General features: G+C 45.4%; 1 protein-coding gene across 1 annotated transcript; it reads right to left on the bottom strand.

Annotated features, from left to right (window-relative positions):
- Window positions 1-1566: 1566 nt before the first annotated feature.
- ism1 (isthmin 1) lies at window positions 1567-14863 on the bottom strand. Its single transcript, XM_061087699.1, has 6 exons — window positions 14711-14863; window positions 6960-7160; window positions 5826-6099; window positions 3503-3646; window positions 3304-3393; window positions 1567-2481 (listed from the first exon to the last, which is right to left on the bottom strand). Exons 1-6 carry the CDS (start codon window positions 14846-14848, stop codon window positions 1964-1966), a joined length of 1365 nt encoding a protein of 454 aa, XP_060943682.1. The 5' UTR covers window positions 14849-14863; the 3' UTR covers window positions 1567-1963.
- Window positions 14864-19803: the final 4940 nt, after the last annotated feature.

Raw genomic sequence — 19803 nt, 5'->3', positions numbered from 1 at the left:
AAAGGCCTGAAAGCCCCACTGGATGGAACTAATGGAAGTCTTGTGCGCTGGCTTAAGCCTGTTAGAGGAGTTTAATTGATGAAACGAGATGGTGTGTTTTTTCCCTGCAGATGAATTTCCTCTGGCAGCAGGGGGGGGAATCAAATAGCAGCTGATAAAACTTCTGCTTGAACTATCAAAGTTTACCTTGAAGATCACACGTAGGGTTGCAAAGGGGCGGAAAGTTTCCAGTAAATTTCTGGAAACATTCTAGAAACTTTCCACGGGTATATTAAGCTCGGTAATTTTGGGAATTTTGAAAATAAAACAACTATGCAAATTAAACACTGAGCTATAAAAACATCATTCAAAACTCCATTTTAAAGATGTATGGAATGCAGCACACGCTGTATGTTGAATTTCAACCCTCCACTGTGCATTCTTCCATCACATGCTACAGCAGGGCTATTGAGGCCTGCTGTAGTGTGCAGGTCTAGTCAGGTAAGTTTCGATGATATTACTGGGGAAAACATATTAGCATGCTGATTGAGGATTGTTCATCTGTTCATCTAGCCTATTTCCATTCATTTATCCATCAATTGTAAAATATTTTTACAGACTATTCCAATTGTTTGACTGACTATTTATATCTCTGGCATTGCATTAGTGTTTTTTTACAAACTTTCTCATCTTATTCTACAGAACAATGCCACGTGCACTATCTCATGTGTGGAGGCATTTCACCCCATCCAATGTAGAAGGAAAGGCTGTGTACATTTGCAAATACTGTGCAAAGACCTATGTTAAGAATGACACAAAGATGCAGAAGCATATAGTCAAGTGCCCAAAGTTTCCTCAGGGCTCAAAGCAGCCTATGACACAACAAAATGTGTATATTTGTGTCTGTATATGACAAGGTAAATACAGTTAGTATAAATGACCCACACCATTTCCAGTTAATCCCCGTTAATTCCTGTTAATTCCCGTATATTCCTGTTAATCCCGTTAATTCCCATGGAAAGTTTCCAATTTTGAATATTACCGGAAATTTGCAACCCTAATCAAACGTACACAGATTTCCCTCTTGCAAAACATTCATAGGCATTTAAAAAAAATCTTTATTCATAGATTTATATTTTTGAAAAAAAAATCTTTCCATACAGTTGAATTCACACATTCTTTGCGGTCAATCACGGTTCAGTCCTAACTTGAGACGGGGGGTGTGCACATCGATGGCAACGTTTGGGCTAGCGAGAGATCTCCAGTCGGCGTGTAGCCACACGTGAGAATGTGAATCAGAAACCACAGTCGCAGCTACAGCTTAATAAATACTTTACAAAAATAATGCAGGCTTTTTACAATGATCTGCCTCTGATCTGCCATGGGTGTTAAAAAAATGTGCATGCTAAATAAACATACTCACAAGTTTACATGAGAACCTGGATATTGCAATTGACAAAAACGGGAGAAAAAGGGGGAAAAGTTTCATACCCTGTTCTCTGTCCCGCCCCCCCCCCCCCCTCTCCCACCCCAACCCACTCCACACTCTTATTTTTCTATAATCACAATAATCACAAGCCTCTCAGATTCATCGAAACACAGACACAATCTCAACGGACAATCCTAGAATAATACGCTTCCCTTTTTTAAAGAATACAAAAAATCGCTTCTCCCTTTATTGACCAAATCTGACTGAGTTATAATTGAAAACACAATTACTTGCAAAATTTCAGAGACATACTATCTTAAAAAAAAAAGATTAAAAACAAAGCAACATTTCGTGCCTGTTTTGGTAAAGTCCAGAAAAGTTTCTCGTGACTAAGTGAAGGTTTCTGACTCTGTTGGGTGTTTGTTCCTCTCGGTTCCTCAGAGCCTCAAAGTTCATTAGCTATTTGACCTAAGACAAAATAAAGAAAAGGCTTCAGCCCCATTTTAGCTGAATATTTGAGCAGTGTTTTTTTCTTTCCTTTCACTCTTCATCGGGTTAGAATTCCCTTGCTTCTTCAAACTGTTTGTAGTAGTCCTCATCCTGAGGGTTGTCGGGACACTTCTGCCCGTTGTTGGGCGGCCTGGCCTGGTTGTAGCGGCTCCAGTCCCCTTTGCAGATGATCCAGGGCAGGATGTCCACCTTATAGTGCAGGTCAGCTGAGAACTCTATGCTGATGAGGTTGGGCGTGCCGGCCCCTTTCCCGCGGGTGATGAGCTTCATGCTGTCGTCGTAGCAACAGTGCTGCGCGGCCAGCGTGGTGGACTCCAGCGTCAGCATGGAGCGGATGCAGTAGCGTGCGGTGGGTTTGTAGATCTCCAGCTTCTCTTTCGGCCCGCTGGCGTCTTTCCAGCGGAAATCTTTCTGGCTGGGGGCGTCGTGTACCTCCGCTACGCTGTAAGCCACCTCCGTCGGGTAAGAGCAAGGGCAGCTGGGGAGGTCGTTTGCCACCTTGGTCATGTACTTCTTCAGGAATTCGCTCTTGCAGTTCATCCATCGCTCACAGCTGTCGGTGTCTGGAAGAAACAAAGACACGGCTTAATGCTCAGGGTTCGTATACATTTTGACCAATGGATTTCCATGACTTTTCCATGATTTTTCAATAACTTTAAACCAAATTTCCATCACCAAACATTTTGTGAAATCTCGGTGTATGAAAAAGGGACAACATTTAGTATTTAAGCTAACAATGACAATTCCAAAGCATACAGTTTACCTTAAATGACACAAATGAATGAGACAATAGTTGGATTGAGGCCATGTTATGTACTTTTCCATTTGTAGCCAAGCATGGTTAAATATACACTTCCCTGGCATAGTGCATTATCCTGCCTGCTTCCCCACCGAACTTTTCAATTAGCATGAGAGCGTATGCCTGCTTATATTTTTAGCGTATTTCTTTTAAAAACATATGAATTATTTAAAACTTAGCGTAAATGAACGACATGAAAATATGAATACAACAAATTTCCATGACTTTTCCAGGCCTGGAAATAAACATTTTACAATTCCATGACTTTTCCATGTTTTTCATGACCGTAGGAACCCTGAATGCTACATCTCCTGACCAGAGTAATGTTGGAAATGAAGACCTATTTTCACCGGGTTGATTAAGAGCAGACAGATAAAGACAGAGTGGACAGCGGCACACCGTGCTCCTCCTGCCCTGGTGCTCATTTTCCTCTCTGCACAGTAATGAACCGCAGCCCGGGCAGCATGAGGAATGCTAAGTGTGTGCGGGAAAAGTCTGCTGCCAGATGGATAAACTACCTTTGATAGTGTAAGAACATCTGAATGAAGGATCGACTGCAAGAAGACAAGAGTAGGCAGATTCTTACCGACACCAAAGAGCTCTGTGGCATTGAACTCATCTGTTCCGGCTAACAGGCTGACTTCAGTCGCTGCTGTCTTGAAGGCATCCTCGATACCTTTAAAGTGATGAATTAACAGTGAAGGGTGAAAAGATGAAAACTACACATGGCTTTTTGTAACTGGTGAGGAATGATTTTCCTCTCTGATCCCATATCAAGGCTCTACCTGGACAGTTGGGCATGTCGCAGGTCCTGGACTCTGTGGCCGTGCAGGCGTAACCACAGGACCGGGTCCTCTTCTGGTTCCCGTTCCCACAGGTCACACTGCACGCTGACCAGTTACTCCAGTCCCCCTCTCCGTCCATATAGTCTAGATCAGAGAGAAAGGGGTGAGAGAGGGATCCACGGCTCGGATGCAGGCCACATGCTCAACTTACTGAGGCCTATTAGCATGCCTCACTAATAATAAGTGGGTGGGGGGGGGGAGTACATGAAAGGGGAAGTAGGAGGGCTCAAAGTTCTCTTTGACTTTGTCCCTCAAAGCAGATACCACGCAAGCCTGCATACACACACACATACCCGCACACATGCACACATATAGATCGTCTGTTCTACGTGCTGCTGACACATAGTTGTTGAGCCAAAGAGTCCAAGGCTGAGAGCGCAGCACGTGGGTTCTGTGAGCGAAGCAACAGGAAAAGCTACTAGTGGATCCAGCAGGAGGCAATTTCCAAATAGAAACACTTCCAGCGCCGCTCGAGCATCCCACCGCCGTCCCCGTTCTGACCGTGATTCATTGGTTGGAGAATGGGAAGTGAAATGGCGAGAAATCCTCTTTAACTCCAATTATCTGTGAGCAAGCCGCCGCAAGTGGGTTAACATGGAAACACTGAGGCTCTCTCTCCGACCACCTCGCCCGACCGCTGCCGTCACCCATCGCCACCACACGCAGACACTTGAAAGCAGCCCTCCATCAATGAGGAGGATATATGTGGGCAGGTTGGGCTGGAAGTAAACCCCCCCCACCACACCCCTCCTGCCATCTGCCCCTCATTATAAACATGTTGTATGAATACAAGCCAGATATTGGTGTAGCACTGCCCCAGTCCCCCTTTCATGGCGTATTACAGCCAAAGAGCGGGTGGCTCCTCGAGAAGAACTTGGTAATAACCTTCCCTCAGCCCACAACCGAATGCATCATAGTGGGGGGGGGGCTGTGATGGATGACCCTTACTGCCTGTCCACAATTATGACTATTTGGTTTAAAACCAGGACAGTAATGATGATAAAATATTTCCTCTTCCATTAGTGTGGTATGAAATAAAGGATGAATGAGAGCTGACCGCAGTGATGAGCCAGGAACCATGAAACATGGGCCGGAAAAAAAAAAAAGATTATAAAATCGCCTTCCTAACCGCGAGAGTGCAAAGTGGATAAAATGATATTTTCCACAGCGCACACGCATTCCTGTCGGACCATGCTGGTTTGGGCATGCTGCAACACGGGCCGGACGCACACTGGATGACAGTGAGTGTAAATTCTTCCGCGGCAGATTTATCTGTGGGGCTTACGTTTTGGAGAGTGTTGTGAGAACAGTGTGGCAGCCTAACAGGACTCCTGGCCCGACTCCTGCCGCTGAACTTTGATGTCGCAATGTGTTCAAACTGTGTCACGTAGCTCGCTTCCCACCGCCGAGGAATCCGTCTCATGAAAGAGTGTTAAAGGCTTCAATCAGGGGCTCCCGAAGGCTCGCCTGGGATGAGTGCACTTATTATGGTGACAGCTTAAATCAGCAAATCTGGCAAATTACAGATTCCACATCGGACTGGGACCATCTGTGGAAACGACCAAGGGCTCAAATAAGGGCGTGTGTGGGTCCTGTTAGATATTCCGCGCTACGCATTGTGCATAGCCTGACGTTGTCATACTCATGATTCTAGTCAGAATATGAGTCTGACACCGCTCCATTGGGCTGTGATTATGGGGCGTGTCTCAACCGAACCAGGAAAAAAAATGCCTCTCCGCTCAATTGGATAGACCTACAACCAATCAGAGCAACGTAGTATGTGACGTATGTTAAATAAGCGACCATCGGGGCCAGCTGATAAATTAAACTTTTTCCGAATCCCGTAGGAAGGACGGCAAAAACATCTTTCCGATCTACAAATGCCTTGATCGCGTTTCTCTGTTCCTCTTTCAAAATTAATGCGCTGTCGATGTCTCCTAAGACTCAATGGCAGCATCTACACATCTCAGCTCTCCAGCGGCAGGCATGTTTGTGGAAAACAAAGCCAACCCAAGCGCTCTTTGATGACGTAGTTGATTACGTAACTGTTGATCATCTGTCCATCATCGTATAAAGCCCGCCCTGACAATTTGATTGGTCCGAACAGCTTCTGTACGGAGATAATTTCTCCCAAAAGGAGCGACTCCAGACCGAACTTCCCGTCCGAAAATGTTGTGGGCGGGGCTAAGTTCGTCTGGCACCCAGGCTACATTGTGCACTCATTTCCTTGCAAACGCCGAACACACCCTCCTGCCGCTCTCACCATATTCCGCTTGAGCTTTGCTTCCTCCCCCGGCGCCTCCTCTCCGGTCCCAGTCTGCCGGCGGCCGGAGGAAGTTGCTGTCCTCGCTGTTGCTCCCGTAGGAGCGCTCGTGCTCCCCGGCCTGATGGGTGGTGGTGGTGGAGGAGGAGGACGAGGAGGAGGTGCGAGGCCACCAGTTCCTCCAGTTGGGAGAAGCCCAGCTGGGTTTGCTTTCCTTGCGGAGGCCCTTCTCCGGCTCGTGGCCCTCCAGTCCATCCACCACTTCGATGGTCACCTGCATTAAAGATCAGAAGTCGTCAAAGAAGGATAATTAAATATAATTTGAGGGCAGAATTGGATCAATTGCTTTCTGTGAGGTGACACTTTTTGATACCCCTGCACACAATATGAAGCCCCCTTCCCCCTTTTGGCCCTAACACATGTGCCTCCCAGATGGGTGGGGGGGGGGCACCACCCCTGCCCCACAGCCACCCTCCCACCTCTCGGCCCCTCTCCACCTAAACACAAAGTTCAAAGGGCTACTCGGCCTCCTCCAGACCATGAAAGCCAGATGAATCCTGGGATCAAAGGCAACCCCCCCCCCCACCCCTCCTCCTTGCACAGCCTCACGCCCTTGCTCAATTGGTTGCTCCGCTCTCTTCCCACATCTTGAGATGTTAATACACTTTGTTCGTGCCGGGGTTTAGCCGCGATGCTCTCATAGATGGAAAGACCCCCCCTCGCTGGATTAGACAGGAGAAGGATTCCAACGTGGCATCGGTTCCCTCGACCAGCTGCACCACCGAGGGACTTGTGAGCAAGGGGCCTGCCACACATTTACATAAGCTGTCGTCAAACTTCCTGCACATACCAGTAGTGAGGCACTGGTGGTTAGCATCTGCCTTTTAGCTGTCATTATGATGGACCTCAGTTTGTATCTTCTAGGCTTCACTGTGAGCCGGGAGGTGTGAAAGAAGACAGGAGGGGAGAAGGAAGGAGGAAGGGCTAGGAGAAAGAGGGGGTAGTGATGTGCACCAAACGATTCTCCCTCTTCCTGTTTGCTCTTCCTGTCCTGTGTGCTTGAGTAGCCATGTCTTACAAAGTGAGTGAAAAGCATCAAAGCCGCCTGGCAGGTGCACAGACACACATGATCACCTGGATGTTGGGATTCTGGCCATTGATGTCGGCTTTGGAGAGGTCGGGGAAGTTATGCAGATCCAGGATGAAAGTGCCGGCGCCGTCCCTGTGCACGTTGCTGCCGTGCGCCCAGGGCAGGGCCAGCCGGTGCTCCGGACCGGACCGCCGGTCTTCAGGAGCCAGGTGGGCCGAGGAGCTGCTTTTTACGTTGATGTTGTTCTGCAGAGGAAGGAAAAACAAGATTCGTTCATCATTGCTTTGTGCATTCACGATAAAAGATTATTAGAATGCCTATGAAGATAATAACTCCACCAGTCGCCAAGCAGCACCAAATTGCACACTCAACTGTTTTCCTTCATCAAAATCCATGAATTATTCCCAGGGAAATTGAAAACGTCAAAAAATTCCCTATCTCACTATTTAAAAAGTGGAGAAAATTCCTGGATCCGCCGCCTGATTCCCGATCTACCCCGAAAATGTAATGGGTTCTATTCTGAATCTAGAATGATCTCTTAAAATTCGTTCATCATTGGTTTGTGCATTCGCGATAAAAGATTATTAGAATGTCTACAAAACTAAAATCAGTGAAGATAATAACTCCACCAGTCCCCCAGCAGCACCAAATTGCACACACAACTGTTTTTCTTCATCAAGATCCATGAATTATTCACTGGGAACTTGAAAATGTAAAAAAATTCACTATCTCACTATTTAGAAAGTGGAAAAAATTCCTGAATTCGCCGCCTGATCCGGATCCACCCCGAAATTGAATGGGTTCTATTCTGAACTCCACCACATCCTTCCACCAAGCAAAATTAGACTGATCTCTTAAAATGTGTTCATCATTGGTTTGTGCATTTACAATAAAAGATTATTAGAATGCCTATGAAACTAAAATCAGTAAAGATAATAACTCCACCAGTCCCCCAGCAGCACCAAATTGCACACACGACTGATTTTCTTCATCAAGATCCATGAATTATTCCCATGGGGAAATTGAAAACTTCCAAAAACTCCCTATCTCACTATTTAAAAAGTGGAAAAAATTCCTGGATCCACCGCCTGATCCGGATCTACCCTGAAAATGAAATGGGTTCTATTCTGAACTCTGAACACCAAGCAACATTAGACTGATCTCTTATGTTGTTTCTCTTATGTCAGACAGTCCAGTTCTGGGGCCCAGAGAGACGGAGCCACTGAAACAGCGGGACAGACATTGGGCCCTGACTTCTGTCTGCGTTTTTCCAAAACATAATGCAACTCGAGGCTGCGTTCAGAGCGAGCACCACAGTGTATTTATATATTTCCATTTTTAACTGCTGCTGCTTTACCAAAGCAATATGATGTGTGGGCATATATAGCATGTTCTGGTGCTGGGTGGCAGGGAGAGAAAAAAAAAAAAAGAAGCTCCGCAATAGACTGATGGTTTTCTTTCGCGGAGAAACCAAAGCAAACATTGCAAAATAATTACATCTGCCTTCTTATAGACAGAAAAACATTCGCTCCACTGAAAGGGGAGGGGGGACCGGGGGGGCGTTCATTTGTCCCGAAAGGACAGTTAAGCCATATGTCCCCTGTCAGGTATGCACAGAAGGAACAATTACTCCTCAATTGGACACGTAGACATAAGTAGTCAGCAATCATCCGTTCAGGGGTGGCAGAAAATAAGATCAAACGGAACCATCAATCATGTTCCGTGTTTTCTTTTTTTCATGTCCCCTTTTTTTTCTCCCTCCATAGTGTTTTTGTGGCCGGGGCTGAGGCCTGAGAATATGGCAGCAGGGCTGTACAGTTGCGGTGGCCAGTCACAGGCAGAGTGTCAGCTCAGCCACATTGTGGTGGGCATAAAAGCCCCCAGCGGTGCTGTTTGTGTCCAGCCAAGGTGCACCCTGGGACATATAGGCGTGTTAAATGGGGCAGCGCAGCACGGGAGGAAGGATTATAAATGTACAATGTAACTTGAATTCAGCCACAGAGTTGGGGAGGGGGGTGGGGGGGCTGCACAGAAAGACCTCCCTGTCCATTTGGTTATATCACTTTTTACTACCCAAGAGACCAGATGGAGTCAATGTGATAACGTGATGCCTTTCAAAGAATTTTAAAAAACAAACCCCCCATAATTATAATGATTACACAATTGCCCATAATTTTGAGGAAGAAGAGCAGACGGTTCGGTATTTTGTCTGTAGCCACCAAAAAAAAAGAGGGGAGGAGGTCACTGTAGATAAGATAAAGGTTTTTTTGTATGATAATTGAATGTTTCAAAATCCTCAAATTTGAGGGAGAGATCAGATTCCAACGAAAACCGTAAATGTCTTTTCCGCAACCGCACGATAACGTCTGAGAGGTCAGGACACGGGAAGGATCATTTTCAGACGCACTGACTATCAGCTCTCATCCGTCTATCTGAACATCACGCGACTCCGAGAGTTCTATGCCAAGTACTTTGGCTTTGAGATGACCATGTGATAACCCCCCCGCCTTTCAAGTCCCCTGCCCCTCAGAAGTCACTCAGTGGCTGTAACTGAGCTCCAGCGACGGAGCGGCCTCCACACAACACGTGCAGCTTCAGTGACAATGCAAATATATTCGTACAAAAACATACACTTGTGAATGGAGTAAACAGATGTGGTTGATCTCCTCCTCTGGGTGGGATTAGATCTTATTTTCCTGGATTATATTTAATTAGAGCCCACACAAGCTGCTCTCAAGTCCAGATTTGACTACTTTGTGATATTGATACTGCAAATAGGGATTTCAATCCACTGCAAGTACGACACACTGAACACAGAGCGTTTCTCTCGTTTGGCCTTTACAAGACTGGCCATTTGTTTTCATCCACAACAGCTGACATTTAAGGAAATTCATCCAACGATGCTCTGGCTACTGATTAAGAGGAAAACAAAAAAATCACTGTTATTGAGCAACGATTTACTACTTTCTCCATGAGTTGGTCTATTGAAAGCAAAGCAGATGCCGCGGAAATCGGTTCAGAATGTGCGCTGCGTTGTTAGGAAAACCCAGTCACAGTATTTTCCAGATTAATCCCCCATTATCCCGACTAATCCCATCTGAAATTTTATGTTGAGTCATATTATGCTATATTACACATGGCGGGCCGATAATCTAAGCCTGACACAAATTTGGTTTATTCAAAGTCAAACTTCAAAGTGTTCTGATTAATCCTGTGATGATACTTCAATCAGATGGGAAGCTGAAGTGGTAAACACGGGGATTCATCAGTTTGTGAGCACCAATCTGATTTGTTTGTAGGTCATAGATTATTAGGCAGAAAGTTAGAGTAAGAGTTCAATTTCAAACAAATATAATGAATATGGCAGAGTGGTAATAATTCGATATGAAACTGCCCTGGGGTTAAAACTAAGAAATTAGGGCAAGCAACATCAAACTGAAATTTGCGGTTAAAACTGTTGAAATCACATTCCACCAAACTCAGATGTTGAGGTATATATTCTGTTGTGTTTTCTGATAGACAGTTCTCTGTAAATAAATAATGTCTCATCACATTCATTCATAAACGTTTTAAAAATAAAATGAAAATGCAATCGCCAGTTGTCACCTTGTAACGGGCCATATTCCACATTTACTGGTCTGAAACCAAAATGTGACATCTGCCAATAACAGGCACACTTGTTGAGTGAGTTAGAAGCTTTTATTTAAATAGAGATTATTTTTCTAGTCTATAATAGATCATTATTTGCAAACAACCTTAGACTGAACTTAATCTTTTTATTTCCTCAATATTTTATGTCAGATAAATGTCCGCCGCTCGAATGAAATATATACCACAGGAATTGTCTAATTGTTCTCACGCTATTCTCACACTTTCTTTAACAGGACGTTTGCTAATTTTCTCACTGGAAGTAAATATAACACAATTTTGCCAAAATATAGAACAATAGCTGCCTAAAATAAAAAACATAAGTTGAGCTGAATTGCAAATAGCAAAATTGTGAGATTGTTTGGTCTATAAACCATCAGCTGGACAGAACCAGGGAAAGTAAAACAGATTTTTCTTCTCTTGAGCGCTGAGATTTCTCATAATCTATATTTCTGTCCCTGACAAACTGTAATGTTTCATACGTCCATTACTGACTCTTTGTTTCTGTCTCAATCGGTTCACAGGTAGAGCGGATGAGAACCTCGAGTTGAGTTGGACATAATGGAAAGAATGCACAGGCGATGCAGGAATTACTCATCAGAAAGGAATGGCGCTTGTGTAAAGTCGGTTTCCGGATAATGTCGACGTAAACATCACTTCCTGTCCCTTCTGAAAAAAAAACATGACTCCGGATTGTAACTCATTTAAATGTTAGAACAATCAGCTGTGCTCCTCTTTGAGGGCGGCCGCTCCACAGTCTCCATCGCTCATCTGAGATCTTCCTCAGCCACGAGCACGCTTTTAATTTGGAGATCAAAAGTGACACGCCATCCCTCAGTTCATCTGGGGGCCTCCCAGGATGTCAACCCCCCCCCCTTCCACTCTCTCAAAAAGCCATGAATGAACACTTGCAAACACAAGCCCCCCCTCCTCACAATATCTCCTCTTCTTTTCCCGCTCCCCCCCTTTTCACTTTGTGAGGGCTGCTTAAAGGGGCATGACTCCCTTTTCAATTGGGAGCAGCTCAGCGGTCCCCCCCCCCACCCCCCCCCGGGACGTTGGCAGGAAATGAAGGCAGTGCACATTGTGCCAGATGCTCTTCAGCGCTTCACTTCTGTAGGTGGAGGAGAAAACTATCCTTCCTCATGTCACGCGCCTCACACTGGCTCTACGTCTGTGTTCATCTGCATCATCACACAAGACGTAGCATGGAGGGGAACCGTTTAGAGAAATGTTGCAAAAGTGCAAAAGCAGGATTAATTAATCACCACATTATTGATCCCATCTATTTTGAGTAGGGTTGCAAAACTCCGGGAATATTAAAAGTTGGAAACTTTCCATGGGAATTAACGGGAATATACGGGAATATACGGGAATATATGGGAATATAGGGGAATTAACGGGAATTAACGGGAATAATCTGGAAATTTTGTGGGTAATTTATACTAACTGTATTTACCTTGTCATATACAGACATTAATATAAACATTTTGTTGTGTCATAGGCTGATTTGAGCCCTGAGGAAACTTTGGGCACTTGACTATATGCTTCTGCATCGTTGTGTCATTCTTAACATAGGTCTTTGCACAGTATTTGCAAATGTACACAGCCTTTCCTTCTACATTGGATGGGGTGAAATGTCTCCAAACATGAGATAGTGCACGTGGCATTGTTCTGTAGAATAAGATGAGAAGAAAGTTTGTAAAAAAATGTTATGCCTCAATAGCCCTGCTGTAGAGTGAAGGATGCTGGGAGTTATCTGTGCATGTGATGGAAGAATGCACAGTGGAGGGTTGAAATTCAACGTGCAGCGTGTGCTGCATTCCATACATCTTTTAAATAGAGTTTTGAATGATGTTTTTATTGCTCAGCGTTTAATTTGCATATTTTTTTTTTTCAAAATTCCCAAAATTCCCGAGCTTAACTTCCCATGAAAAGTTTCCGGAAACTTTCCGGAAATTTACCGGAAACTTTCCGCCCCTTTGCAACCCTAATTTTGAGTAGTTGTTGTCTGACATCACACTGACCACAGATCAGAGAGTCTCCTCCTCCTCCTCCGCTGCACACTGCAGGTGCACGGAGCCGCATCCTGTCGTTTGTGTTTCTGTGAATGGCATTTCGAATATGACACCTCGGGATGACAATACACCCCCTGGGCCGTGACAAGCCATGGCCGGGAGATGACATCACCAGGCTCAATGGCCGACCAGCGAAGCATGTCTGCTCATAGTCAGAGGAGCATTCATGAGCAGGAAAACATTCAGCGCCTGTCCCGACATGGGGCACGGGCGCTGGGCGATGTCGGAGCTCTTTCATCACAAGCCAGGATCTCTCTGTGTAATTGTGAACTTATAACAAAAGTGAGGTTGGAATGGGTGGAATGTGTTCGGTGTTGTGTCGAACTGTAAATATTCCTCAGGAGAAGCTGCCTCCTGCTTCTCCTGCTGCCGGTCCCGTCCGGAGTTTGGCTGAGGGACAGACATTTGATGAATTCCTGGAATATTTCCTCAGCTCTGCACAGTCCTGATATCCAACGGGACACGGGCTCGGCTGCAGGTCAGTGGGCAGCGATGGCCGCCACAGTGGAGTGAAGAGAAATTACCCATCGTCATCCTCTGTTAGGTAAACATTCTTTCCATTCAACTCGCCCGTCCCCCCCCCCAAGCCCCAATAAAAGCATTTATGAAGGGACACCATTCCAGTTGGTATAAATACCCATTTATCACAGAGGGAAATGAAGACAGCGTTTCAGTAGCAGGCTAAATATACATGGACAAGCAGCTGAAGGCTGAAGGATCTGCTTCACACTCTCTAACGAGGCCTGTTGATCCTGACCCGAGGTCTTAATCCTCGGGTCAGGATCCGGGGCCCGGCTGGAGTCTGTGTGCTTTATGCTGATGTTAAAATGAGCAGTAAAACTATTAAACCCGTCTTAAGTGGTGTCATGTGTGAGGATTTCAAATTTTAGTTTCTCTATGTGTCGGACTGAACTCCTAACCAAATAAAGATAGGAGTAGTTTGAGCTAGATATTAGGCCTTCATACAGATTATTAGCAATAACCTTTTGATTCTCAGAATGTTCAATCTTGAAACCAGCTAGAAATGTGTGTGCGTCACAACGGTGGTCAGTCTCACAGCTGTCTTGATAAGAGAGAGACGAGAGAGTTTGTTATGGGACATTTTCTACTCAAGGCCAGGTTAGGAGACAACATCAGACTGTCAGGATAGAGTTGCCTAGCAACCGGCAGAGAAGCGTAGGAGCATAACTGAGAGCTGCTTCTATGTCACTTCCTGGATTCGGGGACAAGAGGCGTGGGACTGAGGCTGGACCAATAAGGGAGATCCAAAGTGATTTGCGGTGACACCCCTCCAATATTTAAAACCAATCACATTAAATCTACTGTTATAATTGCATCAAACCCCTTCTGTTCGGGGCCATTGTCAACTTCCTACTGCTAACTTAATTAGCATTAGCTGTGATAATTGTCCATGGCTTTGAAATAACTCTTCATTGTATCTTTCATAAAACACTTGATTGAACCAAACCCTTGGATCAGCTTCTCTCATATTTAGGGATAAACAAACACGCCTGAGACATGTTGACAAATGTCTCCCTTGTTAATTTCCTTAACACATTCTAAAACCGGGACCTCCAGACGACACAGATGGGAAATGATATCCGAAACTTTTTATTTTTTATTTTTATTGATTTGATTCTATTTATTGTCTATAGGGAATGTGTGTGTTAGTGGTCAGGAGGGGGGGTGCACACAGGCAGGGGATCAGCTCTTCAAAATGAGCACTGGGATGACAGTGATGAGCCAATGATGACGGAGAAGTGCCTGCAGCTATAAGCATTTAACCCCCCCCCCAACAATAGGGAGGTGTGTCTGGCAGAAGGGGGCTCTGACCTCTGACCCTGACTCATCTTCCAACCCGGGACACCCCCCAGGGAGACCACATCCGGGTATGTCAACAATCCCCACAGGCTCCCAGGAGCGGAGGACTTAAGTTACCTGGGCCAGTGGCACTTTTATCAAGCCCATCTGTGACCGAATGAGACCCCTCAGATATCACATACCCCCCTACCCCCCCCCCCCCCCCCTACCCCCAACACATAGTAAAGGTGATCCCATCAGTGACTCACCTCTGTCAGCGCTGTGTCCTGCTCCAGGCTCCGGGTGACGTTCCCCTGCGGCAGCGGACTGGACCGCAGCACCGTGATGTGCAAGGTGAGGAGAAGTAGTCCCAGGAGCAGCAGCAGCTCCGCCGCGACGCGCACCATCCTCTTGACGCGCACGCTCTTGGCCGCTTGGTGCGCGGCTGCGGTGGTGCACGGAGCTGCTCCCCCGGCTCCGGCCCCGCCTCCTCCCGGTGCACAGACTCCGATCTCCGGATCCGCCGGGGACGAGGAGCCGCAGCACCACCGCGGAGCCACTTCGGGAATCACAATTGCAAACAAAAAAAAAAAAAAGGAGAAGAAGAAGGGAAATGGATCGGAACGGGGGGGGGGGGGGATCAGAGGATGTGAGCGAGGATAGATGGATTAAATGGGATCCAGCGGTTTAATGTAAAGCCAGATGTGACTTTACGCGCACGGCACCTTTACGCACAGCATGGACACGTTCCTGCTCTTGTTGCGCTCCCACCCCCCCCACACAAAAAAACCCTCTCCAAACTCAGGAAAGTGTCAGCCCAGTCTCCCGGTGGTGTCCCAGTCACATCCTCAGCACCCCCCACATCCCCCCACGCTCTTCCTCGCGTCCACTTCAGGAGCTTTACGCACGGCTGGTTTGGGCTGTCCGCATTCTGCACCATCCAGAAGTGCAGGTAACAGAAAGAGAAACAAAAAGAGCAACAAGAATCTCACTTCACGGTGGAGCTGGTGTGTGATTCAAAAGCGGTATTCATCCATCCTGCTGCTGAGAGAGAGAGAGAGAGAGAGAGATAGAGAGAGAGAGAGAGAGAGCGCACCGGAATCAACAAGTCCTGCAGGAGAGAGAGACCAGTCCGACCACAGCGACCCGCGGCTGGTGAGACACACACACGCTGCTCCGGCTGTGCGCTCTTGAGGTGGTTTTATACCACACGCCCCCCCCCCGTGCCAGCGCCCTCCCCCTGGTTAACTCCTTCGCCCCCCCCCCCCTCCCTCCTGTCCTCTCTATAGTCCGCTGCTCGCTGCTCTGGAAGTGGTGAGAAAACACTCCGAGTGTTGATAACGCTCCACTTCCACATTCAAGTCCTTTTTTTCAAAATTCAAAATTCAAAATTGGTAAAATTATACATTATATACATTATATTCATATTGTTGCAATTTTCCAGTCAGTTGAGATAAATCTTGAGGAGAAACATTTTGGGTTGTTTTGTGTCTGTATAGGCCTACTATAAAAATCACTTTGCATTTTTTATTTTGGTACTTGTACTTTTACTTTTGATACTTAAGTACATTTCAACACCAGATACTTTTGATACTTAAGTACTTTTAATATGAGCTACTTTAAGACTTTTACTCAAGTCATTTTCTGACGGGTGACTTTTACCTTTACCGAAGTCACTTTCAGGTAAAATATCTGTACTTTTACTCAAGTATGGCTTTAAAGTACTGTGTACACCACTGGCAATTAGCATCATAACTCTGATCATATACAATTCGTTTTTCCTTAGCCCTCTTGAAGGTGTAGTTGCCAAAATCAGCTGTTGTGGGTCAATCGAGCTGTCTAAGTTCAAGATCTCACGTATCTCCCTCTTCGCCTCCTCCCAGAACTTCTTTAATTTAGGGCAATCCCAGAAAATGTGAGAATTAGACCACAACCTCTCCAGCAGCGAGGGGAATACTTCTTGTCATATTTTGCTATTACTATGGGTGTTTTAAAATATCTCATTCTTAGCTTCCAACTAAATTCTCTCCAGGTTGGACTACTTAAACATTTGTGCCAGGAAACCCAGGAGCTCATTCAAGTCCTTTTAAAAGTCAAATGATCCAAAAGGACAGGATCTTTTGAAAGTATACATCTCAGGGAGACATGATTTCCCTTATTTTTCAACCAGCGTTAGATCACTCATCCTCACACGTGTTATTATTTTAAAAATGAAAAGAAGAGCAACCAGGCACAATAAGGACCCGGAGGACTCAGCGGACCCTGGTGGTCCCCTCCGGCTGACTGTGCGCACAGGCCGCCGAGCAGAGGAAGACCCCCGGGGACGCGTCACAGGAGGTCCCGCCCCTCCTGGGGACATGGGGACGTGTGGACATGTGGACAGCAGCAGCAGCTCGTCTCATGTCTGTGACCACAACCCTCGGGAGTGCGGAAGGTGCTCTGTGACACTTCCCTCAAGCAAGACAAATGGTGCCTAATGTGATTAAGCTTTGTTTTTTTATTGTTGCCCCCCCATCCCCTCTTCAAAGGGCAGATCGCTGCAGTGTCAAATTATGCACCAGGCAGGGATGCTGCCGCTGGGGGAGAGTGAACCAAGACGAGAACAGCCAGCCCTCTAAATGGCATTTGTCACCTTTGAAGTCAGTGCGTTCCGTTTGTGGAACAATAATGTTCAGAGACGCAATATCCGATTCTGCAGCGTCCCAGCAGTTTGCTCTTCAAGGATTGGTATTATTGGAATCATTTGGTCTTGCGCATGTCACAGCCAAATGACGCATGACGCACAGCTCTGGAGCAGCAGCAGAGCCAGAGCATCATCCAAATTACACGTCTGTCGCCTATTTACATCAAAAAAATAAACTTAAAAGCGAATGTGAGATGTTTCTGCATTTGGTGTCGTTTTTGCTCAATATCAATATCAACCTGTAGAATACAAGCCAAAGAAAAATCTGCTCAGCAGAAAAGTCAGCACAGCTCCAGGTGTCACACATGTCGACTTTCAGTGAAATGCAGCTTTCAGAATAATCCTGACAAGTTTTCTAACCTTCCGACTGCGATGGCCTGTGACTGCCATGAGTCCAGCTGAGGCCCATGTGTTCCAGAAGGTCCTGGGATCCAACTTGGCCTGAGTGGCAGCTTAGTTAATTTTTTTGTACTCTGAAGAAAGTCGGTGACTGGCAGCAGATGGTGCCGATTTTCAAATAAATGCTGCCAGGTTTCATATTTCATTCAGTCCTTACAGCCTCTGTGTCGTAAATAAAGCTTCACCAGTTCATCTAACAGATATCTGATGAGGCTGATATTTGTGAAAGCTTAATTCTACATGTGAAAAACAGATACAACTTAATGATTTAATTGCATTTTCTCTATTCATGTTCATACTAGACCAGGTCATGTTCAGAAATTACTGTTCTTTGGTTAGCCAAAGATCAAAGTTTAAAGGTCATATAAAATAATCCTGGTGATGTTTTCACTGGTGTGTTTCATCTAAATTCTACAAATTGTTGTTTTCTTTACCCTAGAATGAAACTTTTATATTTAAATACTTTATATTTACACCGGGAGCAGGTCCTCTCTATGGAGGCCGCCATGTTATTTACAGTAGCCCGGACTGGACAAACTAAACACCTTTTGAGTTTTAATGACAACTGAAGGTTTCCACAAGTTCTCTTTCAGCTGCAACCTCCAACTTCACCACTAGATGTCACTAAATTCCACACACTGAACCTTTAACATGGAGACTCTTAATTCATTTTATTTATCAATTAATCCACTACCAGAGCTAACTCAACAATCATCACATCTATACTCATCGAACTTTGTTTAAATCATCATTGTTATTGTATAAACACTAACATCTCTTGGCAGATGAAATGTGACAGGTGTAAATTCGGCTCCTCGCAGATTTCTGATCAGGCAAACGTACCGAGACGTTTTTTCTGTTTGAATCAAAGGTGGTTTATCTTTGCCATCTTTATCCTGACCCCTGTTAACATGCATGTCTCAGCGCACAGGCTTCAGTTACAGTCTTTCTCCTCCGAGCAGGGCATAGCTGTCCAAACCATGTAAATCTGTCTTTTGTCTGCCTCACTTCAAAAATCACTCTGCAGAATAGAAAAAGCTCTGTCCAAATGGGAAACAGAGAGCGCTGAGAACGGCCTCGGCTGCTTTGGACACAGTGGTGGACATCAAAGGGTCGTGGCGGAGGATCCCCCCTTCAGAATAGCAGCTACATGCCATTCCAATAAGCGCAGTGTATTTGGATCTGCAGTTCAAAAGAGGCTGGTGCAGGCAGGCAGGTCTCTGGGGCCTTTCCACCCAGTAGTCTGGCCGCACAGATGTTTCGAATGCCAGCGCCGGCCATTTGCCACTTCTGCTGAAAGCCGGGGCAGTTAGGAGTGACTGGAGGGAGCTTCGGCAGGACATGTGCTCCCCACCTTGCCCCACAGCAAACGTGTGTTACCAGTATTCTTTCCAGTAACTTCAGCTTTGAAAATCCATCAGAGAAAATATTTAAAATCATTTCTGACATTATTTCTTAAATGATTGAAATAGGTCGAGAGGCAGCATGAATTTTCTAACACGCAGGATATGAATGTATCAAGAAAGATTGTGAATCTATCAAGATATATGTAAATGTGAATTTTCTGTTTTGTTTTGCTGACAACCACTTTTTTTTCTTTAATTTAAAAAATGTTAAAGATACACAATGAACTGGGAAAGTTTGAGTTTTCTTGAACCTTTCGTTGTTTTCATAAAGCTTCCATCAATGGAACTACATAGTTTTGTCCTCCACCCTGCGTTCTTATTCAGTTTCTTACTGTAAATGCAAATTCTGAACATCATCTAAAGCAAAAAAACAACATAATGTCCTCTTCAAAATAAATGTCATTCTCGAAACTCATCCTCAGGGCTGAGATTTTCCTAAACGAGCTTTTTCTCTGCCATGCAACTGTACAACATTGTCGCTGGTAAATCTCAAGCAAGTTGGAGTTTGCCTTTAATCACAGTGGAGCTCAGCGCTTAAACACCACGTCTGTAACGCACCGTGTTGTTCCCGAGTTCCTCTTCAACCACATCTGTCCTCTGCCATAAACCTGCGATGAATTTCTCAATGTTCGCAGTTTGACGAAAGGTGAAAGTAAACACAAATTAATAGCAGACATCCTGAGGGCGTCGGTGCAACATTTGAGGCCACCTTTCCCCCGTCTCCTCCAGATCTGTATGGAACAGTACACTGGGATGACATCACAGATTTGAGGATTAAAGCAAACTGCTTGTATTGTTTCTGGCTATGGGAGCCAGATGTGAATATTCACTTACAGAACAAAGTGATCCACCATAGAGCGTAGATTTCAATTGT

Source organism: Limanda limanda, chromosome 15 (assembly GCF_963576545.1).
Source record: "Limanda limanda chromosome 15, fLimLim1.1, whole genome shotgun sequence".
Lineage (NCBI taxonomy): Eukaryota > Metazoa > Chordata > Actinopteri > Pleuronectiformes > Pleuronectidae > Limanda > Limanda limanda.
This window is presented reverse-complemented; position numbering and strand designations above follow the sequence as displayed.